The following is a 14,617-nucleotide window of genomic DNA, read 5'->3' as shown; positions in this document are numbered from 1 at the left end:
CCCCCCCTTCCCCCGCCCCCGCAGGGCCGGTCTGGAGGTGAAGATCGGGGAACTTCCGCGCGCCTGCTCGCTCCGGCAGGCTGGGGTGCCTCGGGGTCTAGGCTGCAGCTTCCAGTCGGCGGCGGCGGACGAGGGAGAAGGAGCCCAGCAAACCAGGGAGGAGGCTCGTCCCGTCCGGAGCGCGGAGCGGCGACCCGGCTGCGGGAGGAACCCAGTATGGTGCCGCCGCGAGAGCTGCCGCCGTTACTGCTGTCGCTGCTGCCGCTGCTACTGCAGTCGCTACCCGGCGTGCCCACAGAAGCCCGTAAGTGACACTGCCTCCCCCCCACCGCGGCGCGGCGGCCGCGGCTCCCCCGCTACCCCCGCACTGGCAGGGTGGTCGGCCTCCCCCAGGGCTGGAGGAACAGAACGGGGTGGGACCCCAGCCTCCCAGAAAGCGGCCGGAATTCTTTACGGTAGAACCGTCGGTCAGTCTAGGAAAGCTGAGAATGAATGACTCATGCCCGGACACCTCACATCCCGCTCCTGCTCACGGTGGCCAGTCCCCAGAGGCCGGGCCCATTGACCTCATCAGAGAATGCTTGATTGGGGGGGGGGGGGGGGTAGAAGAGGGCAGGAGCACATAACCTCTTCCCCCTTCTGACCCCAAATGTATGGCTCTAAGTCATGGCCATTCATTTATCCATGCAGCTGGGCATTTCATCCCACGCACATTCACCAAGTGTCTCACAATGTTCCAGGCCCTGGGGATATAGCTCTGAAGTCAGATGGCCCCAGTTTCAAAAGAGCTTTTGGCATTTAATACCTGTGTGAGCTCAGGAGAGTTTCAGGGAAACTAAAACTGTTTCCCTAAAAAGTGTTGGGGATGGGGGGATGTAGAGTCTACCTACCTTCTAAGACTCTTTCTTGGGTGGATGCCGATCAAAGTTGGATACACTGGGTAAGAACAATAATGACATGGTAATTTAGATGAACAATATTAATTCTGAATGCAGACTTGGGGAAGCCACAGTTGGTCATCTCAGCATTTCCCAAAAGGTGATTCCCAGAACTCTGGGCACTTCTCCAGAAAAGAGGGGCCCAAGGCTCGAGAACGTCACAGAGAGCCACCAACCCAAACCTCCTAAGGAGATTCCCAATATGAGCCCCACTGTGGCCTCCATTCGGAGAAGGGAAGCAACTTGCCCAACGCACCAGCAAGAAGTAGCAGGTCCAATGAGTGAACCAAAATAGTGGACGGAGCCCCCCTCTACCAGGACGGGAGAGCCTGGTGCCCAGGAGCAAGGGCGCAGGATAGACCTAGGCAAGTGGCTTGACCTTAGGAGATGCACCTGACCTCTCCGTCCAGTGAGGATGAAAATACGAGTGCATATCTCACGGGGTCGTGGAGAGGGTTGGGGGAGGCCACTTGTAAGGAAACAGCTTGGTGTCCCGCACAGAGGAGGCACTTGAGTGTGGTCGTTATGCTTCACCCAACGTCGTCTTCATGGCAACCTTGCCAGGGACGAGACCTGCCACCGGGTGGACGAAAGCCCCAGAGAAGGAGACCCGCGTGCCCAGAGCCACACAGCACATCAGTGGCACAGCCGGCACTCAGACCCGCTTTAGCAGGCTCCCCGCTCTCCAATTGCCTGTGTCCAAACCGTGCCCTCCTCCACACAGCACACTCTAGGCACCCGTCTGCTACTTCCCAGCTTCCTCTTCCTGATAACACAATAATTACAATATTCACCTTGGCAGAGTTGTTGGCACATGCTAATCCCTCCGGGTAGATTTCATTGCCTCATCCACCCAGCAACCATGATATGATTATATCATTCTCTAACCACCCCCAGTTTACAGATGACAAAACTGAGATTCAGAGAAGTGACACCACCCACGCACAGTCTCACAGCTGCTGCTGCTGCTAGCAGTCCCAGAATTCAAAGCCCTTACCTCCTTCCCACCTCCTCCATTCTCTTTATTATTACTAGTAAGAATGGACAGCATTGTGTTTATTACTAGCAGTAGGTGCCAAGACATATTGAGGACCTACTATGTGCTGAGGCCTGAGCCTGAAAGATTTTAATATGGAGTCTGGTGGGTTAGAGGTCAGGACTCCTGAGCGCAGTCCGCAGGGTTCAAATCCCCCTTCGGCCGTTTACCTTCTCTGTGACCTGGAGGAAACGATTCTGTGCCTTGGTTTCCCCGTCTATAAAGTGAGGGTGATAGTAGTGTTTGCTTCAAGGAGCTGTTTAAGGGCTAAACCCTGAGAGATGCGTGAAGCACTGAGAACAGCCTGTGTGTGGTAACTGTTATTAGTCCCACATTACAAACTAGGAAAAAGAATCAGAGAGGTTAGGTAACCTGCCTGAAGCCTCACAGCAGAGATCGGAAGGGATCCAAAATCCTTGGGTTATAATTGCCTCCCTTCTTGTGCCAGGATCCCCTACAAACCTTCTCCCAAATGGGGTCCATGCATAGCAATAATAATAATAATATCATATTTCATGAATTCTAGGACTTAGATATGCTGGGCCTTTTCCCACCCCTCAGTCAGAGTTCCTGTAAATGACAGCGTCACAGTGGCATTGATGACAGTGAGCTGATGGAAACGCCCTGGAGCTAGATAGTGGTTGTAGTTACTTGCACAGCTCAATGCCACGAACTGTGAACTTTAAAATGGTTTAAATGGCAGATTTAAGTTTTCAGCCTCAGTACGGAACACAATTTAAAGCGTCGGTGGGGAAATACGGTAATCACAGGCCCGCGAGGCTGCTCGGACGCAGACAGGGGGCAGCAGACCCAGTTCAGCCCGGGAAGGGGTGAGTGGCCTCCTGGGCGCCCCTCGGCATCCGACCTCTCGGACGCCCGGGTCTGACCCGCCCGCGTTTGCCCCGCAGGGACTGGGACGGTCGGCGTGCTGGCGCCCCGGGAGGTGAGCGGCCTCCTGGGCGACACGGTGGAGCTGTCCTGCAAACTGCCGCCGCTGGAGCAGGAGGTGCACGTGACGCAGGTGACGTGGACGCGGCAGGACGCGGCGGGGAACGAGCTCAACGTGGCGGTCTTCCACCCCATACAGGGCGCCAGCTTCCCCGAGCCCGGCCGGCTGGAATTTGTGGCCGCCACGCCGGGCTTGGAGCTGCGGGACGGGTCGCTGGCCCTGCGGGGGTTGCGCGCCCAAGATGAAGCCAACTACACCTGCCGCTTCGCCACGTTCCCCGAGGGCAGCAGGAGCGCACGCACTTGGCTCCGCGTGCTCGGTGAGGGGGGGGGGGGGGGGGGGGGGGGGGGGGGGGGGGGGGGGGGGGGGGCGGGGGGGGGGGGGGGGGGGGGCGCTGGGGTGTGGCGCAAGGATGGAGCGCCGAGATTTTGTGGGGACCAAAAGGAGGAGATGGGGCAATGATGGGGAGGTAGAGGTGTAGGCTAGGAAGAGATGTGGGATCCTGGAGAGTAAGGTTAAGCTCTTGCAGACTGAGGGCAGAGCATGGGGGTGGTGGATAAGAAGGGGGGACTAGTAGAGTCCTGGCAGGGGCTGGGAAGCCTGGAGGCCAGGGTTTGCCTCCCAGTTGGCTACCACCAGCTTGGCAAACGCCTTCATCTCAGACTCTCCTTTCCTCACCTGTAAGGTATGGTTAGTGACAAGTGTGCTGTCCTCAGAAAGCTGTCCCTAGGGTCTCGGGAGTTTATCCAACTGAACCTTAGAACGGAGGCCCCTGTGAGCTCCTGATGGCTGTCAGTCATTGCTACTCCCTTTGGTGAGGAAGGGAGAGTTGAAATACACAGACAGGAAGGAGGGCCATTCTGACACCCAGAAGAAGAGGCTTTCCCCACCATGGACCCAGATGCCCCCAGGCATTGTCATCGATTCAAGGTTCCTGTTCCCCAGCAGAACATTTCCTCTTTGAAACTGAGGAAGTCCCTAGGCTCTGGGAAGGAGAGATCATCCTGAGGATTAGTAAGAGCTGATAAGTACTTAGAGGATTAGTAAGAGCTGATGCGTACTTACAGGGAGTTACCTGTGCTGGGAAGGGATCCAGGCCCTTACAGGGGGCCTCCTGCACCGTTAAGTCCTTGCGGTGGTGCCCATAGCGCCCAGCCAAAGGCAGCACTTTCAGCAAATCTGGGACTTCAGGTCTTCGGGTTGAGAGTAACCCAGAACCAGTGAGCATCTGGGGCCAGGGCCAGGGGCCAGGGGCCCAGCTCCCAGCATCTAGCGGCTGCTTGCCAGGCCATGTCCCCCGCTCCCCAGCAAAGTCCCCGCTAACAGGAAACTCAGTACAGCATCCTTGGAATCCAGCCCAGGCTGCCATGAACCTGGGGAGGTCATGGTGATAGGAGACCTTGGTGGGGCTCAGAACGCCAGCATGCTGGTACCTTAGTAACAACTGGGAAATATCAAGCAGCCCATGAAGAAAAAAGTTAATCTACCTCCTTAACTTTGGAGAGCTTCCCTGGGATTGTAGGCCACATTCTGCAGCATCTACTGTGATCCCTTAGGTGAATCAGAGGCAACTGGAAACACAGCTTTTCATGTCTGCAATGAATCCCTCCCCAGCTCCACGCCAAAGTAGATAGACCCAGACCAATCTTCCTCTACTCTATGTTAATCAGAAAGAAAGGTGTCGAGTCGCAGCAGCCCCTAAACCTTGCTTACGTCTTTTATTTTATTTTTGTAAAAGATAATGAGACCCAAAGAAAGGGAAGGGTGAAATTTCATGCTATGCTTTCACATTCATCAGTGAGGCAGGGCTGGGAGGGGGCCTCCCCTCCAGGAAATCAAGTTCTCTGCTGCCTCCTCGCTGGTACCCTGGGAGTGAGGAGTGTTCCAATTGTGGATAAACTTGAAGGGCATTTTGCAAATTATAAAATAATGCATTTTTGAAAAGCACATTTGGCTGTAGTTTTAAGACAGAGTTCAGCTGTGAAATCCATCAGACGTGCCAAGTGAAGCACAAATTGGGAAAAGCAAAATAAATCGAACTTGAGCCCAAGCGATAGAGGGAATTTGCTTGAACAGAAGTGGACAACTGGATTGTCTAGTAGATTATTCCCAGCACCTGTGATTTCCTTTTCTCTTCATTAGCCAGAGATGACTAATTTAAATTTAGAAGCTGATTTTAACTTAAAATTTCCATGAATAAACTATTCATTGCAGATGCCTATTATACTACGTAACCATTGTTTTGGAAATTTTGTGTAAAATTAAAACTACCAGTATTTTACCAAAAAAAAAAAAAAAAAAAAAAAAAAAAGACAAAAACCCACAACCAGTGAGTCAAATTTAAGAGAAATCTCCAGTCCATAGTAACACTACAGTAACAAGTAATAATGAGGAAGGAATGAAGCGGAGCCCCAGGTTTGGGAATTACCAGAATAATGAAGAGATGGTCACACGAGGGGTTTGGAGTGGAAGCCCAGCTCTGTCCTGTAGAACTGTGTGACCTCAAGCCTGTCTTCCTTTCTCAACCTCCACACAACTGCTCAGCCCTCCCCTCCTCCATGAAGCCCTCCTTCACCACTCCCCCCACATTGAGACACCCTTTCTGGGCGCCCCCGTCCCAGCTTTGCCCATTCTGGGTTGCCACTCTCTGGGGAAGTCTGTCTTCCCATTGGACTGTATACCCGCTAAAAGCAGGGCTGGGGGCTGCCTTGGGCATTGCTGGGTCCCCAACATCGCCCACCCTCCACCCAGGCACTGTATTCCATTCCCAATAATAATAGCAGCATTTCCTGAGCATGTATTATGCACCAGGTACCATCTTGGGAGCTTTACCTGCATGTTCTCATTGCCTGTGATCCTGTCCTTATCTCCCATTGACAAAGAAACTGAGCGCAGACATGCCCATAGCCACCCAACAGCCTGGGGATGGAGCTAGGATTTGAACCCAGACCTCCAGTGCACTCACCTAGCTGCCCCCCTCCGCTGGTGTGCTGTTTGCTGAAAGACCGCAGGCGAGGACTGACCAGTCCTTTTTGCTCTTGTCCGCAGCCCAGCCGGAGAACAAGGCCAAGGCTGAGGAGGTCCCGCTCAGCCCACTCGGCCCAGAGCCTGTGCCTGTGGCCCGCTGCGTCTCCAGTGAGGGCCGCCCGCCCGCCGAGCTCTCCTGGTCACACCTGGATGCGAAGACCAATGAGAGCCTGGTGCCAGGACAGCAGCCTGGCACGTACACCGTCACCAGCTTCTTAATCGCAATGCCCTCAAGCCAGACAGATGGCAAGCCTGTCACCTGCAGAGTGGAGCATGAGAGCTTCGAGGAGCCCGTCCTGCTGTCCGTGACTCTCGATGTGCCTTGTGAGTGCACCCAGATGTGAGCAAGGACAAGGACCACTGTTCCGCTGTCTCCACCCCCACCCCCACATTGTCTACTGGGGCCCATGGGGACTTTGAAAATCTTCCCTGTCCATCATATTTGGGGTGGATAAACAGCAGCGGAGGCAGGGTCATCCAGGATTCTTCCCAGCAGTACTTGTCAGAGCCTTGAATGTGCTCCTGTATGTGATCGGTGTCCAAGAGGCCTCTTCTCCCAAGACACCCATGCCATGCCAGGACTTGGCTACCCAGGAAAATGACTAGAGAGAAACAGATCCCCAAAAGCCTTCTCAGCACCCCGCTACCTCCCACCCTGCCGAGGACTTCTGGCCTTCTCTGCTCTGAGGGAATCCATTACCCAAGACTCCTCATGGCCCTCTGTGTCTTGGGCTGTTCCTGAAACCCACTGAAGCCTTTTCTTGTTATGACATGCTCCCACATATCTTTAGGCCCCTCTGAAGGGTCCCTGTCTTTGAGCCTGTGTGTCTGTTTCCCTCAGACCCCCCAGAGGTCTCCATCTCCGGCTTTGATGACAACTGGTACCTCGGCCGCAGGGAGGTTGCTCTGAGCTGTGACGTCCGCAGCAAACCGGATCCCACAGGCTATGACTGGAGCACGTGAGTCCTGGGCCGACCTGAGCCCCTGGGTCCTGGGTCTGAGGGAGTCAGGTCCTGAGTCTGAGGAAGAAGGGGCTGGGGGCAGGACTCCTGGGTCTGAGGGAGGAGAGGGCTGGGGGCCTGGACCCCTGAGTCTCAGGGAGGAGACTGGTACAAGAAAGTGAAAAGAGAGAAGTGGAGTCTAGGCCACAGTAGGATTTCTGTCTCGTATGCACAGTTTATGAGGCGGTTTAGGGCAGGTTCACCATTATACCTGCTCTTTTCGGCTGTCTGCTGTGTGCCAGTGGTCACATGTGACCACTCTGACCCACAGTGTGACCCATGTGACCCCCACACCCCAGGCACAGGCAGCACCGTCACCGTTCCCCAGGTTAAAGATGAGTCGGGCCCCAGTAGGTGCTGTCACCTGCCTGGGTCCCAGGGCCACAAGGGTGCAGAAGTGGCTCCACACTGATCCTCCTAACATCTGGGTTTGGCCACCTCCGCGGTCGCCTCATGTAACCCACCCAGTCACTTCTGGTGGAGTGGGTGCCATCCCCACTGTCTCGATGAGGAAACGCAGAGCACTCCGATTCCCTCAAGTTCGGACCAAGACTAGGATGCAGAGCAGGGAAAGAAAAAGACAAAGGGATCGATTGTTTTACAAGCTCCTTATTGGGCCCTTGTTCTTATTCTAAATAACTTACGGCCATTGTAGAAACTTCAGACAATCCGGTTATGAGAAAAAGAAGATCTGTAGGCAAGTGTCCAGAAATATACACCACTACCCTTTGTTACACAGCCCTCCTGCCTTTTGTTCTCGACCTTTCTCAGCAAAAACTGTGCCACGGGCACCTTTTTGAAACTTTCCCTCTGTCTCATCGCCTTCCCGCGTGACCCCATGTAGATCCCCGTCACCATGTCCCCCAGCGTTTCATCAGGCCAATCTGTAGACGTTCAGAAAAGACGTATGACTTTCCCAACAAGCACTCAGGAACCCACCCGGTGCATTCTCCTGCTTTGCCCAATCACGTCCATCAGTCTGTCCCCTCTCCCCATCCATCCGTCTTCTACCTGTTAGGCATGTCAGAGCCCCCACAGCGCCCTTTTCAGTGCTGCTGGGACCCCGTTCCATCCAATGCACATGCCATCAATTATTTAACCAACCCTGGACGGGGCTCACATCCCAGCTTGCAACCCTGCAGATGCCACGGGAGTGCCCATCCCCCACCAGCCCACCTCTGTGGATAGCCACTGCTACGTCTCTACGGTCAGTCAAGGGAATCATGGTCAAAGGTTTTGCAGTGGTGAAGGCAGACGCCTCTCCCATCCTGCTTCAAAGCACCGTGATCCAGGCCCGTGAGCCATGGGGCTGGGTTTCCGTCCAATCTATGCCGGATGCCCAGAAACCCATGCTTGCGTCTTCTCTGTCCACTAAACTGAAGCGTGTTGATTGCTTGCTCCGTGCCAGACCATAGGGGCCAGTGTGTCTTGGTAAATGAAACAGGCCAAATCCTCTCGCCTCCTGGTGCTTCCAGTCTAGTAGGGGAGGAAAACAGTAGACAAAATAATGCTGTGAAGTTGGTAGTGCATCAGATGGGGATAAAGCCTGAGTTAGAGATAAAGCAGAGGTGGGGGGGGGGCGTTGCACTTGAAATCAAGGTGGGGGCAAGAAAGGTGCTGCTAGGGCGCCGTCTGGACCGCCGACTGGAGGAAAGGAGGCTGAGCTGCGCACGCCCAGAAGAGCGTCCCAGGCAGAGGGAACAGCGTGCAAAGACCCTGAGGTGGGGGTATTCAAAGACTACAAGGAGGCCACCGTGGACATAGAGCAGAGGGGAGAGTCACAGACAGTGTAGTCGGTGGTATCTGCAGTCAGCCTGTGGGGTCTGTGGCTGTGTGGACACTTTGGGTTTATGCTGAGTGAGGTGGGAGCCAGAGGAGGGCTCTGAACAGTAAGGGAGGGGAACAAGATCTCTCCAGCCGCTGCATGTGGGCATGGAGTGGAGGCAGGGAGTCCTGGGAGAAGGTGGCCGCGGCAGCCCAGGAGCAGGGAGTTCAGCCTGGGGTGGTGGCCGGGGAGGCCTGTGGCGTGGTCAGAGTCTGGCGAGGTGTTTCAGATGGGGCGGAAGGCACCTGCTGCTAGGAGGGATGCGGGTATGAGAGGAAGAGTCGGGAGATTCCAGGGTTGCTCTCAACTGAGATCAGAGACGTCATGAATATGCAGTGAGAGCTCACACCTGCCGCTTCCTCCCGCCTCGGTCTCTCCCAGGACCAACGGGACCCTGCCGCCCTCTGCTGTGGCCCAGGGCTCACAGCTCCTGATCCAGACCGTGGATGAGTCCATCAACACGACTTTCATCTGCCAAGTCACCAATGCCCTAGGGACTGGCCAGGCAGAACTGCCCATCCTGGTCAGAGGTGAGGAGCCCCTTGGATGGCAAGAATAGAGGGACCAAAGGAGGAGGTCACAGCAGGCTCCTCTCTGACGGAGGAGCTTGGAGGTGGTTCCTGGTTAAGGGAATCGTCAGATGCAAGAAAGCTTTCTGATTCCCATCCTTCCCCTAACACCCCTCATGAAAGGACCAAGGGAGTCAGCTTTAGTCTCATTAACTTACCATCTGTACCACTGGAACCACTGTGCAGCCTCCCGGATATACCCCATCTGCAAACCCAGGCTTGGGTAGCTGTGTGAGGCTTGTCCCCAGGACTCAGAAAGGCCTTTCCAAGCATGTGAAGCAGGAGTCTCTATCAGTCTCTATCAGTGATAGAAGCACAACTCTAAATAGCCTAAGCAAAAATGGGACTTTACTGAAAATGCACCTTCAGGTATGGTTGGATCCAGATGCTCCAACTGTAAAACCCAGGAACTTTCCTTTACATCTCTTGTCTCTGCTTTTCTCTGTGTTCTCAGGGACATGAGATGTTCCTCAGCAGCTACAGCCGCCTGTCTCCCCTGTCTAGTAGTCCCAGTTGAAAGAATACACCACTTTCAGTAGCTCTAGCCAAAGTCCCAGGGTTGACTGTCGTTGGCTTAGCTGGGGGTCCCAGCAGCCCCGTGAATCTATCCCAACAGCCAAGGAGAATGGAATGCTCTGATCAGCCAGGCCTGGGTCAAAGTCCTGTCCTAGGAACCAGGGGGGGGGGGGGGAGTCAAGTCCACCTGAGACATGACCGGGAGAGGCCAGGCAGTAGCTTCCCTAAAGGACGAGGAATCATGTTTTAGGGGCACATGAAGACCCCAGGAGCCCCTGAACTTAACCCTGCTTACTTCTTCTCTTCCAGAAGGACCTCCCAACCAGGCGCCACAACAAGGCTTGTCCCCTCTGGGCATCGCTTTGCTGACAGTGGGAGTCCTAGTCGTTCTGGCCCTGCTGGCCTTCCTGATTCGTCTCTGCCTGTCCAGACGCTCCCGTGAGTCCCTCCTCTTTGGCATATCTCCTGCCTGTCAGCTTAGAATGAGCATCCCCACAGCTGCCATGCTTGGCCACCTACTATGATCTAGACTCATCCCTGAGTACAGCAGCCTCAGACTGAACCCTCAGTACCATGAGTTTCCCGTATTTAACACAGGACATTAAGTTTTGGAAAATCCTGCTCACTGGATCATTGATTCCTTTTTGCAAACCTCTGGGGAGGAGGAGCCGTAGCTGGCACCCTGATCCCAGCTCTTAAGGGCCTGATCCTCTTGACTAAAGGGCTCCGCATAGGCTGTTCCCCTGCCTACAACACCCTTCCCACGGCTCTTTCGGGTAAAGTCCTTTGGCTTCATCAGTAGAGCTGAAGAAGAGCTGTTTTGCTGAGCACTTTCCGAGTGCTGAGCACTGAGCCCCACTCTATGGATGAGGAAATGTTTGCTTGCAGAGAGGAGGTCTGCCAACGGGCTCGCAGCCCGGAAGTCAGGAGGAGAGGGCATTTCTGCTGACAACAAAGCTTCTTCCCTCAACCCCTAAACAAAACTGCCTCCTCACATCCCAGCTGAAGGCCTCCTCCTCCAGAAAGCCCTCCCTGATCTCCCAGAGTGAGCCAAACACCTGCTCTGGACCTCCCCCCGCCAGCCCCCACCCAAGGCCTTGCCCCCTCGGGAACGCGCCACTGTGTGGGGACTCATCTATCTCTACAGCGAACTATGATCCCCAGGAGGGCAGAGCCAGAACTGTCATGGCCACAGCTGTGTCCCCAGCCCTGCCTGCCCCTGCGCCAGGCACACAAGAGGCACTTGAGGAAGGGTTTGCCAAGCATGGCATCTCCGGAGCCAGACTGCCTGTGTCTGCGCCCTCAGTCTACTGCTTTTTTTTTTTTTAGTATTTTATTTATTTGACAGAGAGAAATCACAACTAGGCAGAGAGACAGGAGGAGGCAGGCTCCCTGCGGATCATGACCTGAGCTGAAGGCAGAGACCCTAACCCACTGAGCCACCAGGCGTCCCCAGTCTACTGCTTTATTCTTTGTGTCATCAAGGGCCAATGACCTACTCTCTGGGATTCAGTTTCCTCCTCCATGGGAGTAACCACCCCTGATCATACGGGTGAAGCACTCAGGGCAGCATTTTGGCATATCGTAAGCAACACGCCGGGTGCATGCAGGCTCTGAGTCCGGTTGTTGCCAGTATCAGCAGTTAATCCAAGCTCCATGAGAGTAGGGATTGGGGCTGTTTTGCTCACGGCTGTATCTCTGGCACCTAGAAGGCCCCTGGCGCAAAGTAGACATTTCTTATTTGCTGAATAAATCCCTGTGTGATGGTTGAGGAAACTGAGGCACAAAGCGTCAATTGGCTTAGGTCACACAACTCCTAAAGGGCAGAACTAGAATGTGAAACCTTCTCTCAGGTTCCAGAACTCATGGCAAATAAATATTTATTTATGCTTAATAACTGCTGGGTTATTATTAATAGCTGGATAGCTGTGTGGGGCACATACCCCAGTCCTGTTTTACGCCTAACCACTGCGGGGAGTGGCTTCCCCATGTCAGCAGCAGAGCTGGGGCTGAGAATGCAAGGGGCTCCACCACCCACATGCGTCCTCTTGCCATGCTGTCCAGGACTGTCATTCATTCCTGAAACTTCTCCTTCTCTTTCCCTAGGTCGGGACCAACACCGCTCCTCGGCGAATGGCGTGAGTGTGGTGGTGGGGCTGAGGAGGGTGTGGGGCTCTGCATGAACCACAGACTAATCGTGTGGACATTCCTAAGGAGGGGACAGGCATCTCTGGGGACCTGTAGCATTTAACCAAACGCCAACATGGTGTCAGGAGCCAGGTCCTGGATTTTCTCTCCAGATGCCTCCAGCCGTGGTTCCCAATCCCTCCTGCCGGGCAGACTCCCCTGAAAAGTTTGCTTAAAATGCAGGTTCCCGGGCCCTGCCCCCTGAGCATCTGGTCTGGTGGGTGTGCTGGGGCCTGAGGATCTGCATTTCCGTAGGTGCCCCTTCCCTCCCCACTCATGACCACACCTTAAGAACTGCCACCCCCGTCACTTCATGGCCTTTTGGCTAAGCTCAACTGAGGAAGCACTGCCCTGAGTTCCAGGGAGAGGGGAGGGAACAGGCCCACGGCTCTTTGCACACTGGGTTCCAGAGGGCAGATTCTGTTTGGAAGGGCCCTGAGGCTAACGTTTTAATATCTGCCTTCTAGCATGTCTCCTATGCGGTTGTAGACGTCAGTGTAGGATCCACCTAAAGAGAACACAAAGTGACAGCATCAGGACTGCTGGAGAGAGAGACTGGGCCCGGCGAAGGCATGGACCTTGCAGCTGGACCCTGGCCCCAGGGGATGAGGCTCCTTCTAAAGAGACGGGCCACCCTTCTCATGCCAGACCTCAAGAATGTCCCGTCCGCCCTGCACTGCAGTGGTAGGTGCAAGTTCAAGTGCCCCCACGACCCCTCTCAGGTGCCGTCATTCACTGGAAGGAATCACAGCACTCAGGAAAGCCGGTGCACTTACGGTTACAGTTTATTACAATGAAGGGATGAGGTTAGCAGTCACGTGAGAAGCCGCATGGGGCACTATCCGGGAGAGACCCTACACCAGCTCTCGGTTGCGCGGACAGCACTGAATTCTCCCAGCGATGATGTGTGACAATACACAGAGTCTCACCAACCAAAGACGCTCACCTGAGCCTCGTTTTCCAGGGTTTTTATCCGGGGTACATCATTGCAGATGTGGCTGACCAGCCATGGGGCTGACCTTAGTCTCCAGCACCTCCGCAGGTCAGGGCCCCGCTATGAATCACACTGTTAGCTTAGACTCTCTGGTGCTGCCCACAGCCCCAGGCAGAATAAGACTCCCATCCGCCAAAACACTCCGAGGGCTTAGGGCCCTGGAGCCAGGGGCAAAGGGCCAATCTCTCTTTGGGCAAGATTAACCCTTTCCTGCTTCGTGGAGCCACACAGACTATTCCAACTGCCAGATAATTTTTATAAGAATTTGACCTCTGGCCTTGAGCTTCTAAATCTCTGTATTCATGGCATCCCTTGGTTACAAGAAAGAGCTGCCAACCTTCGTCCAGAAGAGAACCCAAGTCTGGAGTTCGGCTGCTTAGCGCTGTTCGAGGATCAGGAACAATGGCAGACATGAACTTGAAGGATAAGAGATCCTAGCACCTTCTGCCAAGACTCAGGCCATGGGAGATCATCTGTAGCCAGCATGCTGGGCTGGACAGGAACCCAGGGAACATGAGCTAGTCATCCACCAAGGAAAGCAAAGTGTGAAAAACAAGAAGGAAGAGGTCCTGGGGGGGCAGAAGCTACAGCTGTTCAAGACACAAGACAGCCCTCAGACCAGGAAGGATACAGCCCAAGGTCCCGGAGGCAACAGATGCAACAGGCCTGTTTCCTATTTTATAACAGATGCTGATCTCAGGAGCAGGATCCAGAATTCCTCTTACAGTGAGACCTGTCTGTTGGGGAAGTACTTGGCAGGATGTAAGGCCGTGGGCCAGGGTGCTAAACCGGAGAGTGAGGCATGAGCTTCTGTGCAAGAGAAAACAAGTTCTTAGGGTCTTCTCTGGATGGAGAGGAGAGTGTGAATAGAGAAGAATGGGCGGAGTGAGGGGCAAGGGCGTGGCAAGGCCCATAGGGCTCCACAGTGTCAGGGAGACGTTGCTGCTACATAAACCCCTGTCCATCCCCAGCCCCAATATTAAAGTTAATTTATTACATCTGGAGTGGCTGTGTGCAAGGGAGGTCTTTTTGTAGGAATTGGGGAGGGGCTGCATTTTGTGTGGACTTTCAGCATGTGGGACAGAACCAGAGGTGTGGGAGCAAGATCCTGAATCAAGGAAGTGTCTGGGTGACTCAGTCGGTTAAGCATCTGACTGGATCTCTGCTCAGGTCTTGATCTCAGGATCATGAGTTCAAGCCCCATGCTGGGCTCCACGGTGGGCATGAAGTCCACTTAGAAAAAGGCAAAAAAAAAAAAAACACTACAGGGACATGAGCCCCCAGGATTCTCAGACACCCTGGGGGAAGTTCTTATTTATCTCTCTCTCTCTTTAATATTTTTAACTAGGTCCTATGTAAACATCCCAAATCAAAAGTTATAAAAAGGGGCACCTGGGTGGCTCAGTGGGTTAAGCCACTGCCTTCGGCTCAGGTCATGATCTCGGGGTCCTGGGATCAAGTCCCACATCGGGCTCTCTGCTCAGCGGGGAGCCTGCTTCCCTCTCTCTCTCTCTCTGCCTGCCTCTCCATCTACTTGTGATTTCTCTCTGTCAAATAAATAAATAAATTCTTAAA

At 54.3% G+C, this 14,617-nt stretch overlaps 1 protein-coding gene across 1 annotated transcript; it reads left to right on the top strand.

The window, feature by feature from the left end:
• The first annotated feature begins 12 nt into the window (after window positions 1–12).
• LOC132005181 (poliovirus receptor homolog) lies at window positions 13–14,046 on the top strand. The gene is made up of 8 exons (XM_059382032.1): window positions 13–304; window positions 2,883–3,242; window positions 5,972–6,274; window positions 6,792–6,909; window positions 9,158–9,306; window positions 10,171–10,299; window positions 11,968–11,999; window positions 12,516–14,046. Exons 1-8 carry the CDS (start codon window positions 217–219, stop codon window positions 12,558–12,560), a joined length of 1,224 nt encoding a protein of 407 aa, XP_059238015.1. The 5' UTR covers window positions 13–216; the 3' UTR covers window positions 12,561–14,046.
• The last annotated feature ends 571 nt before the right edge of the window (window positions 14,047–14,617 follow it).

This window comes from Mustela nigripes, chromosome 17 (assembly GCF_022355385.1).
Source record: "Mustela nigripes isolate SB6536 chromosome 17, MUSNIG.SB6536, whole genome shotgun sequence".
Classification (NCBI taxonomy): Eukaryota; Metazoa; Chordata; class Mammalia; order Carnivora; family Mustelidae; genus Mustela; species Mustela nigripes.
Note: the sequence above shows the minus strand (reverse complement) of the source record. Positions and strands in the feature narration are given on the sequence as shown.

Bases quoted from the DNA above. Each gene is read 5' to 3' on its own strand.
- LOC132005181 (XM_059382032.1), top strand. From the start codon at position 217: ATGGTGCCGCCGCGAGAGCTGCCGCCGTTACTGCTGTCGCTGCTGCCG. The intron at 6,910-9,157 runs GTGAGTCCTGGG...GGTCTCTCCCAG, and splicing joins ACAGGCTATGACTGGAGCAC to GACCAACGGGACCCTGCCGC. The intron at 10,300-11,967 runs GTGAGTCCCTCC...CTCTTTCCCTAG, and splicing joins CTGCCTGTCCAGACGCTCCC to GTCGGGACCAACACCGCTCC.